The following is an 18,632-nucleotide window of genomic DNA, read 5'->3' as shown; positions in this document are numbered from 1 at the left end:
TGGGGTTCTGGGTAGATTCGTTATGATGGTTTTATTGGTTTATTTATTTTGAAAGAGAAAATAATTTTTAGTGATGCACAAATAAAAGATGGTTATAAATCACACTGCCAGATTTAGATTTCTATGAGAGTTAAGAGGGGAAAAAGATGCATGGTGGTTTGTAAGGATTTTTCCTTTTGTGTGGCCATTGTTTTCCAATTTATATGCTAAGGATAAACTAAAATGAAGTCTATAATACAATGCCTGAATCTAACTGCATGTTTTTTTTCTCTCTCTTTCTCTCTCTCTGTCTCTTGAGAGTTTGATTGAGATTTCTGGTGATGGAAATTTGCAACATTTATCATTTTTGGTTGTCTTTTTTAAGATTTTTGCACCAAAGTGTAGATATTTTTTTTTTTATCAGGGTCCAGTATGTATTATACTTAGATTTTTTATACTTTTTAGTGGTTACTCTCCCTGCTTTTCATAATATGAATCATAGGTTCCACCAGGGTAATGGCTACCTCAACTTTTCCCATCAAAATACACTGTGTTGGATAATTCTCTTGTGTGAGACCGATAGCGTTAGTGGACTTGAACCAGTGCTTTGGTGGTGGGGGTAGTAGTACTGTATTTACTGTGGGTTTCACGGGCTGAGATTTCTACTCTTGTGCGCACCCGGGGAGAGGCAGACCTCCTTGATAGTGTAGCTAAAGTGCACTGCCCCCTTCCTGCCTGCTGCTGCCTCTGCTGACCCTTCTGTTCCTGCTGCTGCCTTCTAGGAGCCACCCTACTGGAGCGCTGGACACTCATCTTTTATGGCACCAGAATAAACCCAGACAAGTGGCAGGCACGCTGGGGGCGCAGAGACCGTGGTGGGGGGGTCGGGGGAGGAAGGGAGACCGCCCCGGCCATCTCCCGTCCTCCTCCTCCTTACCCGTCGACCACTCCTCCTACCACGACCACCACATCTACCACACCTGGTACCACATCCAGACCATGGCACTCCTACCAGTCTAAAAAACCCACATACTCTTTACCCCCACAACCTCCACACTACGAGTCACATCCTGCCCCCATTCGCCCGCCCAACCACCGCGACAGCTCCCATCACAAGGGTAAATAGAAGGGGATTCCCCGATCTTCCCTCGGTAGCAGCACCCTCGTAATCAGCATGCGAATGGTAGCTCTAAATGGCAGTTGTTGCATGCTTTATGTGGAGACCCCGTGTTGATGTCACAGCCAGAGAATTTCTTTTGTTACTGTTGCTGCTGTTCCAGGAGCATGGTTTCGTGTAAATGTTGAACTAAAGACGATTGAAAGGAAAGTCCGTTTTAAAGGCTCGTTCGATGTGTTGTTATTAATTTGTTTGTTCATTTTCACTATGTAATAGAAAGTTGATAGTTATTTCTTAAAATCTTAAAACTGGGAACATAAAGCGTTTGTTTAGTGAAGGGCTACTGCATGGCGAAGTATTACAATTGCGTCTAGAATGGTGGTGCATCTAAATTTTCCTGGAGAGAAGCATGAGACAATTCCAGACATTTTAGATGCTTTAATAGTATAATTGTGGCAATGTATGATAATACTTTTTGTTAGTAAAATAAAAAAAAATCAGTTAATAGACTCTGTGGTCACTGATACCCGACAAGGGATATCAAGCACTGTTTTCTCTCGCCATCTTTCATTCTTCCGCCATCGTAGCCATCCTTTGTAGGCTTTCTAAAGATCTTAACGCCACTGTCGAAATCAAGAACTATTGCTTCGGAAATAAACCAGTTGCATGTTTCGTCATTAGTGTAAGGTCTGCTTTGATTTTCTTTGAGTGTCTTAGGATAAATTCCCCTCGGATTTGATGCCAAAGAAGCGTGCAGTAGTAAAGAATAAGTTCCTTAAAAGTAAGAATGACCATGTCTGATTCTGAAGATAAGTACTTGAACAGCAACTAGTTGAAAATAAAAGCTGTAGTAAGAATTGCCGTACCGAGGATGACTGCTGTAACCACTGTGCTTTAGGACAAGAATGGCATTGTGAAGATCCATCAGGATACACTTAAAAGGGCGTTGCATGAGCGCCAGAGTTCCCTTATAGAGGAGGCATGACGTCCTTTTTGTTAATTTCCATCGTTATGGTCTGCTTTTGTATATGGGGGATTGTGAACAAGAAGAATAATTACAGTATATGAATGTGGCTGATGTCTTTGTACCTTTTGTTATGATTATTATTCCAATATCTAAGGAAACGTGCTGTATAGTCTTTCATTTTGCCTTTTTTTTCTTTTTCTTTCTCTATTTTATTCAGTGTGCTCTTAGTACCTGTGCATTATGGTCAATGCTTGTGCATGTATTTTTTTTATGATTTTCCATTTTCATTTTTTAGGGATATAAATATTTATGATTTGGATAAATTTTATTCTTTAACTTAATAATATTCTATGAGTTGCATTACTATTTTATTATGTTTTTTTTCAGTGATTCAGATAACTGGTTAGGGTGAGAAGCGGATCATTGATATACATAGAGGAGTTACAGGAGGGAGGGAGCACAGGAAGTAGGGAGATGAAGAAGCATGCAATAATCATTTTCCTGTTTCCCTTGAAGTGCAGTAAGAAAGTGCCATTCGACTAATGGATCTTGTTTTTGACAGACAAAGCTGAGGTGAAGGAATGGAGCCTGATTCTCTACGGCACGGAAACGGAGCCCGGGCAGCCGGTGTCCCCGCAGCAGGGCAGCCAGTCCCCCGACGACTCCCACACCAGTGACCCTGCTGTGCACCAGTCCATCGACACCACTGAAGGAAAAACAGAGACTCGGGACCCTGACAGCATGGGCGTGGGCCACTCGTCTGCTGCAGCAGCCTCACCGACTCCGACGCCCCAGACGCTACAGCTGACGGCCATCAAGAAGGCGCTGCCACCTGGATGCAGCCGCGTGGACGCCGCTGGGGCCTGCATAGGTTTGTGCCTTGTGGTGGTGGTGGTGCACTTGGTGGTGGGTGGTATCCTTGTGGGTCAGCCTAACCCGCAGAAAGTGCTGTGCGCGGGGGGGTGGCCCGAGCTCCCTCATGGCAGGAGGCCGCTGGGAGAGGCCTCAGTCAGCGCAGGAACACTTGTTAGTGAATCGAAGTGTGACGCCCTGCAAGAGGGGGGGGCTGCGGATAGTGCATCGCCGGCCTTATTACAGCAGCCAACTTTGTTAGTTAGGTGCAGTTAGTGTCAAGGATATTAGCTTTTTAGTCTTTTTATTTGTACAACATAATGAATGGATTTACACTTGAGGATGATGAGTCCCTTGTTTTAGGGTAAAGCGGAAGAAAGCCCTTCAGGTGCAGGTCAGTAGAGTGACGGCCATATCCACAGCCTAATGCTTGTGAAGCCAAGGGTTGAGATGGTGTTGGAGGTCAGTCTACTGATAGCAATATTGACCAGATAATTCCAGGGTTTATTAATTATAATTTTCAGCAGAGTTCTCAGACTGAAACTAAAGAAAAAACTAAAAACCAAAAAAAAAAAAAAATACTAAATCAAAAAACCCTCCAGCTCTTTTGATGTATAGATGTTGAAAGCTAAAAAAAAAAAAGGCTTTTAAAAAAGTGGAAGCTCAGACTTCTCATCTGCCCTTGAGAATTGTTTCATAGAGTGCCTTTGGCATTTTATACTCATTTTTACTCTACAAACTTTAGATATATATATATATCTTGAAGCTGCCTCTGTAGTCTTGGGCTAGATAGCCTTGTGAGTGTTGAGCTTTAGTGTTGGAGCCAGAGTTTTAGCCACCAATTATTTGAGGGGGAGATTTTTAGCCTCCGCTCAATATTTTGGGTAGATTTCTTTTTCTTTTTTTCTTATTTTACATGTTTTATTTATCTATTTTTTGTTCAGTTTTCCAGTTGTCATATGAGAATCCCAGTTGATTTTTAAGCATGTTTATGTGAATAAGGGTTGCAGAAAGGTGGAAGAATCGGGAAATAAAATGGAAGTCTGATCAAAGACTTGTGGTAGACTAGCAAGCCGAAAAATCCTTTGTTAGGGTTTGTGGCGCATCTTCCACGAAAGAAAATATATATAAAAAAGTTTCATGGACATCTTGCTTATATAATGTTCAGAGAAGGGGCTAAAATCGGAGTGAAAATTATTACTAGTTTTCCTTAGCGAGTTGTAAGAACCAACAACTCAGATAGCGGGTGTTGGCCAGGGACCTCAGAAAAAGAAAATTGTAACATTTTTTGTGGCTTGACAACTCTGGTAGATTCTCCACGAGCCTATGGCTACATTTTAGGTGCCTCCTGTCATTATATACATGTTATTGTTAGTAATATTATCATATTTGCCACTTTTATTTATTAGTATTATTGATATTATTGTCAGTTACTCAATATTTTGTCCTTATATCACGAGGGCTTTGATTTCAGTTATGACTCCGTTATCACTATTTTCCTCATTATCACTTATTTTCCTCGTATCATGGATATTCGTAGCTGTAAGATGAGATGATTTTATTACTCCTTCAAGAATGTGGAAGTATTTTATACCAGTGCCATTAAGAGTGTGTGAAACTATTGCACATTTCCTTTACGAGAGACCATTAGTATTATTTTTGCGTGTGTACAGCAATAGTTTGATGGATACTATAAGACTTTCACAGATCTTGTATTATGCTCATTACATATATTTTGTACTCATGATGGCTCCAGCTGCATGTTGGCTGTTACAAGTCCGAGGACTTTTCGTGCAGTGACAGATTTAAAGTTGACAATATAGATATACCAGTTCTTGGTGTCAGTAAAATTGAGTCCAGGTTCAATAAGGAAGGAAGTTAGACTGTCGTTCAGTTTCTGTGTAGGTTAAGGAATTATTTTTGCCGAGCATCTTTTTTATTGCTTCTTGTAAGGTTAAGTTCAACGGATGAAAAGAGAGCCTCTTATGCTTTTCAATATTTATTTATTTATTTTATTTATTTTTTGATTTTTTTCATTTCTATTTAGGAAGGCTTGAATATGTAGCATGTTGGTAATTAGAATTATACCTTTCTTTGTCTACAGTATTTTTTGGTGAATTTTCTATATTTAATTTTGTTATCGGTAATTATGCCATTAATCTATTTTATTTTTCCTTTGCTTTTATTTATTTATATATTTGCATGGGTGGACCTGAGTACGAGTTTTCTTACCTCACTTGTAACCAAAGATGACTTTTTTTCGTATTATGGTTAAACTGGTTGGCTTTGCTACCTAGTACTTGTATGAGTAACGTTCCCTGTATTATGGTATGAGGGGACAGTTTCATTGCCCAGATGTAAAAAGTGTTCTACTGTCACCAACAGATGTACTTTTATCATTTTTTAAAGAATCATGGGTGACCTTGATATAAGACTATAACTTTCCGATGCGTGTGTTGTAGCTCGATGACTGTGAGTTGTAAATAGTGAATGTTGATTGATTGCAATCTCTTTTGCTAAAAAAAAAAGGAATGAAAAAACACTTTGCAGTGAGCTCTGTATAACTCGCTGTGCATCACCACCTCTCACAACTATGTAAATAAGTATGAATGTGGTGTCCTATTTGTGACTTGCATCTTTTTCCTTCATCTTTTTTCTTTTTTTTATTTTTTTTATTGAGAAATGGTGCTCATCAGGTGATGCCAAGTTTGAAAATCCTCCTTTGGGGAGGGGGGGATAGGAGGAGGAAAAAGAAAGGAAAAGGAAATACGAATAAATGTCATATTCATTGTGTAAGACTCAGAGGGAATAGAAAAGAAAAGAAGAAACAAATAATTGTTTTAATGCAGACACTTTTGTGTTTTGTTACTTTTTCTTAAGAAGTTCTAGAGAACACAAGTAATAATGGAAGGATTTTGTGTCATCTTTTGGTGCAATATTGATTCTGATTTTAATGTAAATTGTCAATCATTATTTAAAAGATTAATAGCTATTTATGTAGTAGTAGGAAGGTTCACACTTTTCTTTTGTTGGTAATAGACATTTAATTTTATATTTGTGAAATAGCAAAATGCACTTTTTATTTATTGCAATATGATAGAAGTATAATACAAGATGTATCTATATGATGTTTTGTCTCAGTCTGTTTTTAAATGCATTTATTGTTTTAAAAGATATGGATTGTTTAGGAAAAAAAGCTGTACTAAACTTTTGAAAAAGTAATGAATAAAAATTTAGAACATTCCAGATACTAAGTACTAAGCATAGTCATCTTCATGAGTGGGGTTTTATTTAATTCTCAGAATCAGAATATAGAATAAATTGAAACTGATTGCGTGGAGTAGAAGTTCATAATTTTATCCATTAATCTATTGATAATTTTGAGCAGATTTAAAGATGTAAATTTTTCTTTTGTACAGTTAATAGTAGGATTAACAAATGCATTTTAGGTATTTATTTCAATCTCCTGTAAATAGTCAGGGAGTAAATGAAGATGTCATTTGGCAATATCAGTCTTGAATAATTGCATGCATATATCCTAATGCATTGTGATATGAGAGGGAACGAAATAGCGTGTTTTTATACGAGTTCTAACACAAGAGGTAGAGTTAATAATGCGGGTTTCACGATAGCCATTTCTGATCTTTACTTGCCAGAGTACTGAGGATGTGAAGAAAGATATCATGTGCACATGTGCAGGCAGGTGCTGGATATGTTGTATGTATTGTATGTTGAAGTGTTCATGTAATCTTAATGTGGTACTTAAGAATGGAACAGAATGAAGGTTTTTGATCTTGTTGCCGCTGTCAGCTGGTGACGTATCTTGAATCACATATGGTTAATGATTGTTATGTTTTTGACAGTGAGTAGGATGTAAGTTTGCATGATTCTACAGGAATAGGTATATATAGATAATGAAATGAGATATTCTGCACTTGTTTAATCCCAGAGCGCATCAGCTGTGTTAAATGAGTGTGTTTAGTTTTTAATGATGAATGCAAGTTTACCTCATAAAGGATTTGTATTGTATTATTATTGGTTCATTATGGAAGAGCTTTTTGTTTTTATTCCTATACTTCACTCTAACAACCTCTCAGATTTTACCATACTTTAAGGTGCAGTGATTGCTTGTAAAAGGACTACAATGAAGCTTGTTTCAAAAGTCACTGAAGGAAGTTCCAGAATACATAATACTTTCATTTTAGTTTAAACTTTTCACTTGTACAGTATATGATTTCAAACATGATTTCAAACTTCTGCATGATCATGTGCACATATAAACATGCACACGTTTAATCACATGCACTTCCTCATGTTTACTTTCCCACTTACAAACATGTCACAAACTTGGGATCGTACACAAATGCAGACATGCACTTATACATGCAAACGCATTATGTACACACACTCACTTTTCTGGACACACAAATACGCACAAAAACACACACTTACACACACACACACACTTACATACACACACACTTACATACACACACACTTACATACACACACACTTACATACACACACACTTACATACACACACACTTACATACACACACACTTACACACACACAACGCACTTACACACACACACACTTACTTACACACACACACTTACACACACACACACTTACACACACACACACACTTACACACGCACACTTACACAGACACACACTTACACACACTTACACACACACACACTTACACACACACACACTTACACACACACACACTTACACACACACACACACACACACACACACACACACACACACACACACACACACACACACACACACACACACACACACACACACACACACACACACACACACACACTTACACACACACACACTCACTTACACACACACACTTACACACTCACTCACACACACACACCTACACACTCACTCACACACACACACTTACACACTCACTCACACACACACACTTACACACTCACTTACACACACACACTTACACACTCACTTACACACACACACACACACACACACACACACTCACTTATACACACACACACACTCACTTACACACACATACACACATACATACACACACCCTACTTGCCTACCTGCCTACTTACTTTAACCTACCTGCCTTACCTTACCAACCAGTGCATATACTGTATAAACTTACTGTAGCATAGTTCCTCACGCAATAATGTATTGTAACAGAATGAGTTCCATATTGCGTTCTCCCTTACAAAAGTGCTCCCAAACAGGGTATAAAAAGCCAGAGACAGCAATTTTGCTAGAATCCAAAGAGTCTAATACAGTGGGGTCGGCATTTTCTCTCCTTTCCACGTTATGGGTTTTCTTAACCTCGGTTCACATCACTGTATAGTGACTTTGTCAGAAGCTTCTTTGATTTGTTACATTTTTTTGTATCTTTCATAATGTGTAAGAGTTCAAAGAATGTTGCCAAATGTTTTACACATCTCCGTTTCTCTCTTTTTACTGCAAAATGATTTGTTGATCTTTTCTGATTTCTTTTGTTGATTCTTATTTATGAGGCATTATCTTTTATTTCTTTTCTTACTGTTTTAATAGTCTTTGTTATTTGATAGAGTTGATATTATTAGCAAGATGATACACATTTGTTGCCATGGACTATATATTTTGTCTTTGCTTTTGAAGTTTTTGATAATGGTTTAGTAATCATGATGTATGAATAAGCTAGGGTTATTCCTATTTGGGTATATACCACTTTTTCTGAGAATTGAGGTATCATTTTATTGTTCACTGTTTGTTGCAATCCGTCATATGTTAGGAGTCATTCTTCTTGTTGCATTTCTTTTAGCTGCATTATATTTAATTGTAAGAACTGTGTCATGTTCCTTTTTCTAGAGACAGTTTTGAAATAGTTTTGTCACGTCAAACCTGCAGGGGTCGGTTAGTTTTACTCAGTACTGTAAAGCAGTGGTTCTCAAGACATTGGTTGTGACCCTCATTTCCTGTGGTCTGTCGAAAAAATAAAATAAATCAAAATAAATATAATTAAAAGAATTTATAATTTGTTGCATCAGCAGAGGTATCAGTTGCTTTTTAAGAGTATAGTAAAATTCAATACAATTTTTTTTTCTTTTTTGGGATGAAACTGAATGAAGAAACACAGAAATTGTTTCCACTCTGAGGGCCACCAGACAAAAAAAATCTGTGATTAGGGTCGTGTCCAGAAGTTTGGGAAAAGCTGAAGTACAATGTTCCGTCAGATTCCCTTCTTTATGTGTATGCTTTGGTCGTTATGGAATATTTTTATCTATGCTGTCACTAATTGTACTGTGATTCTGTGTTAAAACCTAAAAGTCCAGAATGTGAAGAAAGAAAAGACAGATTTCTCTACTTTGAGTTCCTTTTATTTGTGAAATTTCTTTTTAGTTTCTTCTGTTTGATGTATGTTTGGTTGTTAGTAGAAGGAAGACATTTGTTAAGAATTCCAGTGAGCAGAATTCCTTCACATTCATTCTTGAGTGTAGGGTCCAAAGAGGCAGGAAATATATATTTTGGATTATTTGATTTTCTTGTGTACTCATTACTTTTCCTCTTTTGCATGCGTGAGAAATATTTCTTGTGTGTCGAGAGAGAAAGATGATAACGTGGAGAGCAAGTCTGCGTGCATTTTCATCTGGAATCGAACATGATCGGCACATTGGCCGAGGGATTGTAATGTCTTACTTTTAGGATGGTGCAAGTATTTTCTTCTTAGTATTAAAATTGGTGAGTTTTCATCTTTGCAAGTTTTCAATTTGTCTTGTAAACTTGACTGAAATTGAAAGAGAAAATGAAAAGAAATGAATTGAAGTATTCTTTAGTAAGCTTAGTGACAGTGTGTGGCTTCAGCTTGAATGACTCTGTATAATGCTGAAGTTCATTTATATTAAGTACCTGTCAGCCTGCCTGCCTGTTCACTTGTTTTCTTTGTTATGTAATACTGAGCTCAATTGTGAATGCTTGATAGAAACTGGTTGAAGGATTTCTTTTATGAGGTGTGTGTATTTACAATTAAGGAACTTTCTGTGTTGGTGTTTTAAAGCTGCAAATCTTTTTATATATTACAAGTTTTTTGAGGGAAATGGTTGTGGAGAAGTTTAGTGTTCTCTGTCACATATCGTATGTTTGTCTTTGTAAAGAGGTCACAAGTGACTTAAATAAAAAGATTTTTTTATCCATGTCTTTTTTAACTTTGGTAGTTTATACTAATTAATCTGTCAACTGATTATTAGATACCATGAACTTGTTTCTTATCTTAGTATTCAGGTCCTTTAATGAAACTAACTTTATCATGAGTGTGATTTTCAAGGAATATCTTTATCATTGAAATAATATAAAAAATAATCCATATGTATGCAATTAACCCCCTGGATCTGGTTGCAATTGTTATGTAAGTGGCCAGCACCCCGGGCATGCGGCGTGTAGGCCGGATGTGCATGAACACCCATGAGCGGTGACAAGACTCTGTGCCTCCCCTTTGAGAAGTTATTTTGTGAAAACTTTTTTAGCTTTATCGCCATTTTCCAATGTCCACATTTGTCTCTTGATTTGCTTTATCCAGATGGTAATTATTTTCCTTGCACAGACTCCATATCATCTCTCTATGTAGTAAATAGCTTTGTGCAAGAGAAAAAAATGTATGGAATATGTGGTTATTTGTCATATATCTTTTGTAATTTTAAATTTTATGTAACAACTGCCAGGAATATGGTGCTCAGCATGGAAATGGCGTCCTCCCTAGAGCTGGTGCTCTTCCAGTCACTGCTTACGCCCGTTACATTCCACATTCATTTATCATTGGGAATAATGCTAAAGCCCCCTTCTAAACTCCAAATTAGTCAAATCACATTCCGAGAGGTTTGTGCACTTGTGGCGAATCTTTTCTGTCACCCTGGCGTTCGCTCTTTACTCTTTGTTCACGTCATCCATGTAGCTGACCAAGTTTTTCCTTGATGTGATCGCAACAGCATCCAGATCCAGGGGTTTAAAATCTATGGTAATCAGGTCAAACTGCAATATTTCAATGCTTAGTCTACAATCAAATGTATTTACATTGCACTGACCTAACTAAGAGCTGAATATATATTTTTGTGGCAAATTTTTCATAATGGTGATGTCTGCCACTTTGTAAATTATGAGAAAAAATTTAAATTATTACTGAAGTGGTCTTAGACTCTTAAGGAGTCATTCAAAATCCGAGTTACATATCTGAGAAGTCAAAATCTCTCTTTACTGTTATACTTAATTTTTTTATACAGTAATCTTGAGAATAGACTTGTGTTTGAGCCTTAATTGGTTAAAGTTTGTAATTAGTTTGTTAAAAGCTGATGGGCATTAATGAAAGTGAAGCTTATGAGCAAAACTTTAATAACATCTCAAGGTTTGTGTGCCACTCGTACATACTTTTGAAATAGGTTAATGATTCCTAATAGAAACATAAAGCATAGTTTGATGATTCCTGATAGAAGCATAAAGCATGCTGTCTTTCTCCAATGTTACAGTGCATCTTGCAGTAGGATGAGGAAAATGTTAAAAGCTAGTGTCTTCTCTTAGAGATTGCTAACACCCAAGACAGTTCTGTATGTAAATATATATATATATATATATATTTTTTAATGCCAGTCAAAGATATCTCTTTAGGATGAGAGGTTTTCCTAGTTTTCTTTTTTATACAATATTGAATATGGTAAAACATTAGTTAGGGAGAAACAAGGTAACTTTATAAATGCTTTTTATATTATGTTAACATTTCAAGGTGGAGGGAACTTGTATGTTGATTTACACATTTTGTACTCTGGTTTGATTTTCCCCTCTTTTTGTAGTGCATGCTGCAGTTTCAGTCAAGTGCTAGTCCCCCTTTTCTCAAGTCATGTAATTTTTAATGCCTTCAGTGTTGGACAATTATAATCTCTCAAAACAAGAGCTTAACGACAATTGGTTATTGTTTTCTCATTATTGAAATTCTTGATGAGATGTTCTTACAGAATACTAGATTCTTTAGCAAATATTATCATAAAACAAAAAATTAAAAGATTACGAACGCTCACTCCCTTTCTGTATACTTCATCAAAAGCTCTAAATTTAAGATGAAACACTTGACTGAAAGAACTAGCATGGTTTGAGATAACACATGCTCCACAAGCAAAGATTTGATTTGCCCGTCACTTTCTTTCAGTTTTGGTTTTATTGCTGGTGTTATTTAGCTCATAAATAGAAAAGTGTGTTTTTGATTACAGAAGGTTTATGTTGTTCAGATTGTTCATATTTAGACAGATTTGGGTTTTTGTTGAATGTTACAATGATGTCCTGCAGTTTGTTTAATTTTGAAAGTCACTAGATTATTGCTAATTAAATAAAACTTTTAAGTAAAACAGTCACTACTATATTGTGATGTCAATCCTTCGAAGGAGCTTGTATTTAGAGACACACTTTTTTTTTCCTATTATTATTTTTTATATTTTTGCCAGGCATGAATTTGCATGAAACCGCATTCATTTGATATAATCGAGAAATATATGATTAAAGTAGGTATACAGCAGGTTTGCCATCCCTTAACAGCTAGACAAAAACAGTACAGACTCTAACTTATAATCAAGAGGAAAGGAGAAAAATGGGCTAAGGATTAATGCCAACTGATAGAGAAATCTAAACAGGGCTGTCTTTGCATAGGTATGCATGGGGTACAGTGCTGAAACTAAAATACTTGTATATACATACTATCATTGGTTCAAAGCAGCAGCATATTATCCAGGGATGGTTAACTCTGTATGAGATTTCTGCATGTTTCAGAATGTTCGCAACCTTTTCTAATTGATACAGACGTGGGTACTAAGAAGAAGAGGGAGATTCTCCTCCGTAAGTTACTTGTAGCAGAGCAGAGCTAAGTTTTTCTTTTGCATATTGTCTTCAGATGGACATCATGTTTCCACAGTTCTTAGCCTCTGTAATCCTTAAGAAAAATAAGAAAAAAAATGTACATGTATGTGTATATTTCTGATTTTTTTTCTGATTTTTATTTTTTTCAATAAGATATCTGACTTGAAAAGCAGGCTTCGAATTGTGGATGAGGATGAACTGTTGTTCTGCTTGGCTGACTCATGATATATTCTGTACTTTTTTGCATGCTTCTTGGGGGCTTTTGTATATATTTGTTGCTGCCATGTTGTATGGCTTAGTCCAGCTTGTTTATGATTTTATAAGTTGAACCTCTTTTACTTTTTTCCATGCATGCAATTTTTATTTATGCTATTAAAGTTACTGTATTTCTCTCTCTGTTTGTAAGCCATAGTACTTAACATAAGTTTGAATACATGTTACTATATCCCTTTGGTTACCAGGTGATTAAAATAGTAATTGGACAATTGGAAAGACTTTGTGACAGCTGATGGTGTCCTTGTACCTGGGTGAAGAGAAAATCTGTAGTCAGGGAGGAACATCATTGTTTAAGCTTGTTTCAGGTTATGTTAAGATTTAGTCAAGTGGAATCAACTTGTTCATGATGTTTTATCTTATCCATTTTTGTTTTACTAATGAAATCCAGCATTTTGCAAATCAGGATTTATGTGATGTTTATTCTCAGCAGATGAGTGTATGCGTTATAATCTCTAATCATCCTCTGTCTTGTCTTTTACTGAAGTTGTTTCCTTTATGTATATCTTTCCTCTTGTCTTCATAGAATTTACTTCCACATGCATCTTACACAGCCCAGAAAGTCTCCTAACATAATCTATGTACTAAAGCTTTGTCTCTCACTTCACCTTTAATATATATTCACTCCCACTCTGAAAACAACCATACTTCATCTCTTTCCTACGGCATCCAATGTTGCCTTTTTTTTCTCTTTTTAATTTAACAGCCTGCAAAATTCTTTTCTAATTTACTCTTACATTGTCTTTTTATTCTCTCTTCCCACTCCCTTCTCCTCTATTTTCTTCCTTTCTCCTCCCATTGTTGCTCAAAACTCATATTGCTGCTTTTTGAGCTGCCACCACTCAAACACCACAAGTCTCTTGGCTACCTTTGCGGCCGTCGGTTGTCATTGCGGCAAGTGGCGGCTGCAGGAGGGTATAAAGGCTGGGGTATTGGAGGTGGAATGAAGTTGGGTGAGCAAGACTGCAGCTGTGTGGTGGTGTTGGCTGTCGGTGTGCGTGTTGGTGTGGGGCCTCGCTGGCAACACTCGCCTGCTCACTGTACAGGTGAGTTGTTGCAGATTAACCTTTTTTAAAATTGCCAGACTAAAATAAAGAGATAAGTTAAACAAATCCTCACTAAGTAAAATCTAACCATCCCTTTTGAACAACAAAACTAATAAAGGCTTAAGAGTAGTTGTTTAATCAGCCATGCATCTAAACAGACTAATTGTATATTAAGGAAAAGGATGAAAAGACACTTTATATATTGCATAGACCTTCTTGTTGAAGTTTTTTCATTTATCCTTTCATTTGACGACATTGTAATGATCCTGCTTCTTCTATAGGCCAATCTTTATTTTCTGGTAAATGATTATTGAGCGAAAATCCAGTGATTTTAGCACCACATCATCACACAGCTGCCTCTCCTTCCTCTTTATTGGACAAGAGCACATCCTGATACTCTCTCTTGATGTACTTCATTTTCACTCTGTCCCAGATTCTTATTCCAGACGGGTTATCTTACACTTGGAATCTTTCTGCCAACTAACCACCATCTGTAAGTTGTTGCGACCATGCCATGTGCAAACAGATTTGTGATAGCGTGTTCGTAGTGTCTGGGTCCAGGTGACAGACTGCTCATTGTGCACTTCATCTCTGCATGTGATAAAACCTTTTAGAATAGTCTTATTATATTCTGCATCTACTACATTTTTTTTTTTGTATGTTTATGCATACATAACATTTTGTATCATTTCATCAGCTTTTTTTATATGTGTGGATGAGGATTTTGTTAGTAGTATTTAAATGATGTAGGGTTGATGCTGGCTTGCAGACGACAGTGTTTCATAAATATATATGGAGTGTTATCAAAGTGCATGATATTTTGTATTTTTAGAACAAAGTTTTCTCAATCATAGTGATTATTGATATTTTACTCTTTTATTATAAACTGATATTAAATTGTGATATGATTTTTTCTTGTCAAAAATAAATGGATGTCTCTGCATGACAATTTAAACTTGTCCAATGCAATATAAAGCTTATTAACATGAAAATGTGAATGATAAAGTAGCCCTCATGACACATGAATATCTAGCAGCATTTAAATCCTTTAGAACTCCCCAGACACTGATAGTTGAACCTACGTTTACAGAATGTGAGAAGAACCAGCTTCTGCATGGAGGTGTGTGTGTAGTCGTTTGCCCAGAGAACTACTATGGCTGGTTCCCGGAAAGGCTTGGTGCCACAGGGCCCCCTACATGCAGGCCCTGTCACTACTCTTGCCGCACTTGTTCAGGGCCACAGGATTATGAATGCTCAGGTTGCTGGGGAGATGCTGTGCTCTACAGTGCTTATGAGGTATGCTGTAACCTGTAAATTGTCATATAGTGTATAACCTTGCATGTAAATGTGCTTGATATTTTATATAATCATTTTGTTCTGACTTTTGAGGTTGACAGATTTCAGTTCTTGTAGACAAGTAAAAGATGCCTATTGTGTTAATTAATGTGTGAAAATAGCAAATTAAAAAGACTTGGTTTGTAATATCAGTTGTAGTTCTTTCTGTATGGTATATACACCTTACAGAATTAATAAACATTTACACAAGAGTATGCAAGACATTAATCCCTCATCTGCTTTTTGTACATAAGACAACAATAGTCTGCACAGTTGACATTTGAGTAAAACGTTGGGTATTTAATTATATTTTTTCTTCTCTTCAGGGTCAGAACTATTGTCACCCAAGCACTCTCCATGATGCCTATGAAAGCCTCCAGTCCTGGTACAAGTTCCTACTGGGTATCCTCCTGTGCCTGCTCATATTGGTGCTGATTCTTGCTGTGCTGGTTCTGCGAGCCAGGAATGCATCAAGGAGGTCGTACCCTGTTGTTGGAGTGCCTTCCCTCAGTCCAGGGGCTAGTGCCAAATCTGCGAGTAACGGTGGCACTGCATACACACCCGTGCCAAAGGGAGATGCAGATGACCTGTTGACAAAAATAACTTTCCATGATCTTACGAGTGAGGATGAGCTATAGTTATGATTCGTTTTTTGCAAATTTTAATTGATGAGATGGTTAGGAAAAAGTAAAAAAAATAAAAAGAAAAAAGAAAAAAAAACACGCATTGTAATTTGAAAGTTTTCATTTTGTTCTCTCGTTCTTTTTCTTAGTACTTATAACATAGTAATTTAGAAATTTAAAAGACATAAAGGTTCACCTAATAGTGAATTTATAAGAACTATAAGGCATTGTTGTAAAGCAATATAAAGATCAATAGTTTGTCTTAAAATATCTTTTACTGTAAAATTTCATATGATAAACTTTGATCTATTTATGTGGGTTTTGTTGGTAAAATTGTTTTATGGTTTGGCAATGTTTTTGTCCAGAAAATTCTGTTATTGGTTATGTTTGAATAGTAATTTTAACTGTGGGTCAGTAATAATGAACTTAATATGCATACTTAATATTTTACGAAAGATTAATTTGTTTAAATGTAAAGCAATTTGTTTTTATAATGAGATAATGTATTAAAGATGATATCATATATAGTGCTGATTAGCATTGGAACAGTTAGAATATTAATGTTTTATGTGAGTTCAATTTTAAGCAATGCCTAAATGTGTATGAGTACACTTAATTCATGGTAAAAGAACAAGTTCTAAATTGCTATTGAGTACAAAGCAATGCCGAAAAGTACTCTGGGCATTATTGTCTTTTACTCAAAGCTCACCATACATACTGTGATAGGATGAACATTTCCCACAAAATGTCTCCTTACACTTTGTGGTTTTATTGCATCTCTGTGGTAGTAAACAGTGCACAAATTACTGTATCCTATAGTAACTTGTGTGCTATCTGACGGGAGTAGATGTATTGCTAATGGTATTCAGCTTGGCTAATCAGACACCATTCATGAGGAGAATGTTGTGTGTACTCGTTGTTTACTTTTGAAGGGATGCAAGAAGTCACTAAGAATGTAAGGAAGGCTTTTGTGTAAAGTGTACAGATGGTGAGTGTTCCAGCAGGTTCTTGTCTGGTCATCAAGGGTTTTTTCATCTTTATTTTACCTTTTTTTATCTATTATTTTTTATTCTTTGATGATCACCAACTACTGTAGATTCTCATTAAGACCAAGGGGAAAGAAAATTATATGCTGGGTATGCTTAGCAGACTAGTTGAATATGGAATGGTGTAGTATTCAATTGTTCACTCAAGCCTCATTCATGGCAATTGTAAAGTAAAACCATGGAACAATAGGTGTTTGTGCTTTGTGGGTTTCCTTCACAAGCACTTGATACTTACAAATATAAGAAAGTACTCAAAATGAAGGATTATTGAATGCAAGTGTAAAATAGAAATAGGAAAAACTACTCTATAGAATTCACCTTTATAATTTGCAATACTAGATCGTGAGCCATTGCCAGATTGAGATTGAGAGAGATTGGAAGTTCCAGATAGAAATAATAGTTGTCATCATTTTTAGGGATTGAAAATATTTTTATAATTCAGTGCCTTTTTAAATGTACTATTCATGAGTACCTGTAGAGCTGAATAAGATGAATATGTATGCTATGTTGGTTCTCCAGATTTTATTATATTTTTCCAATAGGATGTAGGAGTTCTACGTTATTTGCTGTGAACTCATTCGTATATAAAGCATTTAAATAAAGCAGGTTTAGAATGTAATCTTTTATCATGATGCTTATTTTACCAGATTTTATTTTATTTAATTTTTCTCATGTAAATTAACAGAACAGCAAATGATATTAGAATCCTGTCATAAAGATTTATAATAGTATCATAGCCACAAACTATCCTCAAGTGCCTTTGATAATTTCACCAGTTTTCATCTGTGATGCTGATATTTTCTTTATTCATAGTTTTCCAAAACCTCCAGATGCTGAATTATCTTACTTTCAAGATTCACGTTAATTCTCATGTAGTGAGTGTAGGGTACGAGGATTTTTTTTATATATAGAACAAATACCATTGACCAGTGTAATTGTATTTTTTCTTCCGGATACTGAAAAAAAAAAAAAAATAGAATTAGAATGTCCTGGAATGTTATTCCAAAAATTAGAAATTTGTGGTCAGTACTCTTTATTTTTATTGTTTTTTCTCCATGAGTTACTTTGTAAATTATACTTAAAATTTTTAATTTCTGCTGTAATTAGTCATTGATGCAGGTGGTGAAGGATGTGTATTTTCATCAATAAAAAGTTTTATATTGTATATAAGGGCCTTTGAGTGTTAACCTTTTTTCTTGCAAATCAGGAATATTTGTCTGTGTTGAAGTAATCTCAGTGAGGGAACTTCATATATTATCATTAAAATTAATGTCTTGAATGATAAACGGAAAATTGGCAAATATATGGACACCACAGTGGCAAAATATATATATATTTATCTTTTATATTTATCTTTATATTTATTTATAATATATTTATCTGACTGAGAATGAAGTAAAGCCAGTATAGCCTGAGGTCTGCTCTTCTTCTGTTTCCAAACTATTTCCAACTGTTCAGTCTCATATTTTGCTACATTAATGCTAAACTAAGCATGCATAGGCT

The 18,632-nt window shown here is 36.0% G+C and overlaps 1 protein-coding gene across 1 annotated transcript in view; it reads left to right on the top strand.

Annotated features, from left to right (window-relative positions):
- Positions 1–18,294, top strand: part of LOC113817518 (furin-like protease kpc-1) — a 31,853-nt gene extending 13,559 nt beyond the window's left edge. Inside the window, exons 13-16 of the mRNA XM_070114469.1 lie at positions 762–1,097; positions 2,626–2,934; positions 15,216–15,421; positions 15,787–18,294. Coding sequence (XP_069970570.1) covers positions 762–1,097; positions 2,626–2,934; positions 15,216–15,421; positions 15,787–16,098 — 1,163 coding nt within the window. The 3' untranslated portion in view covers positions 16,099–18,294. The remainder of the gene's footprint in view (positions 1–761; positions 1,098–2,625; positions 2,935–15,215; positions 15,422–15,786) is intronic.
- Positions 18,295–18,632: the final 338 nt, after the last annotated feature.

The sequence above is a fragment of the Penaeus vannamei genome, chromosome 36 (genome assembly GCF_042767895.1).
Source record: "Penaeus vannamei isolate JL-2024 chromosome 36, ASM4276789v1, whole genome shotgun sequence".
Taxonomy (NCBI): Eukaryota; Metazoa; Arthropoda; class Malacostraca; order Decapoda; family Penaeidae; genus Penaeus; species Penaeus vannamei.
Note: the sequence above shows the minus strand (reverse complement) of the source record. Positions and strands in the feature narration are given on the sequence as shown.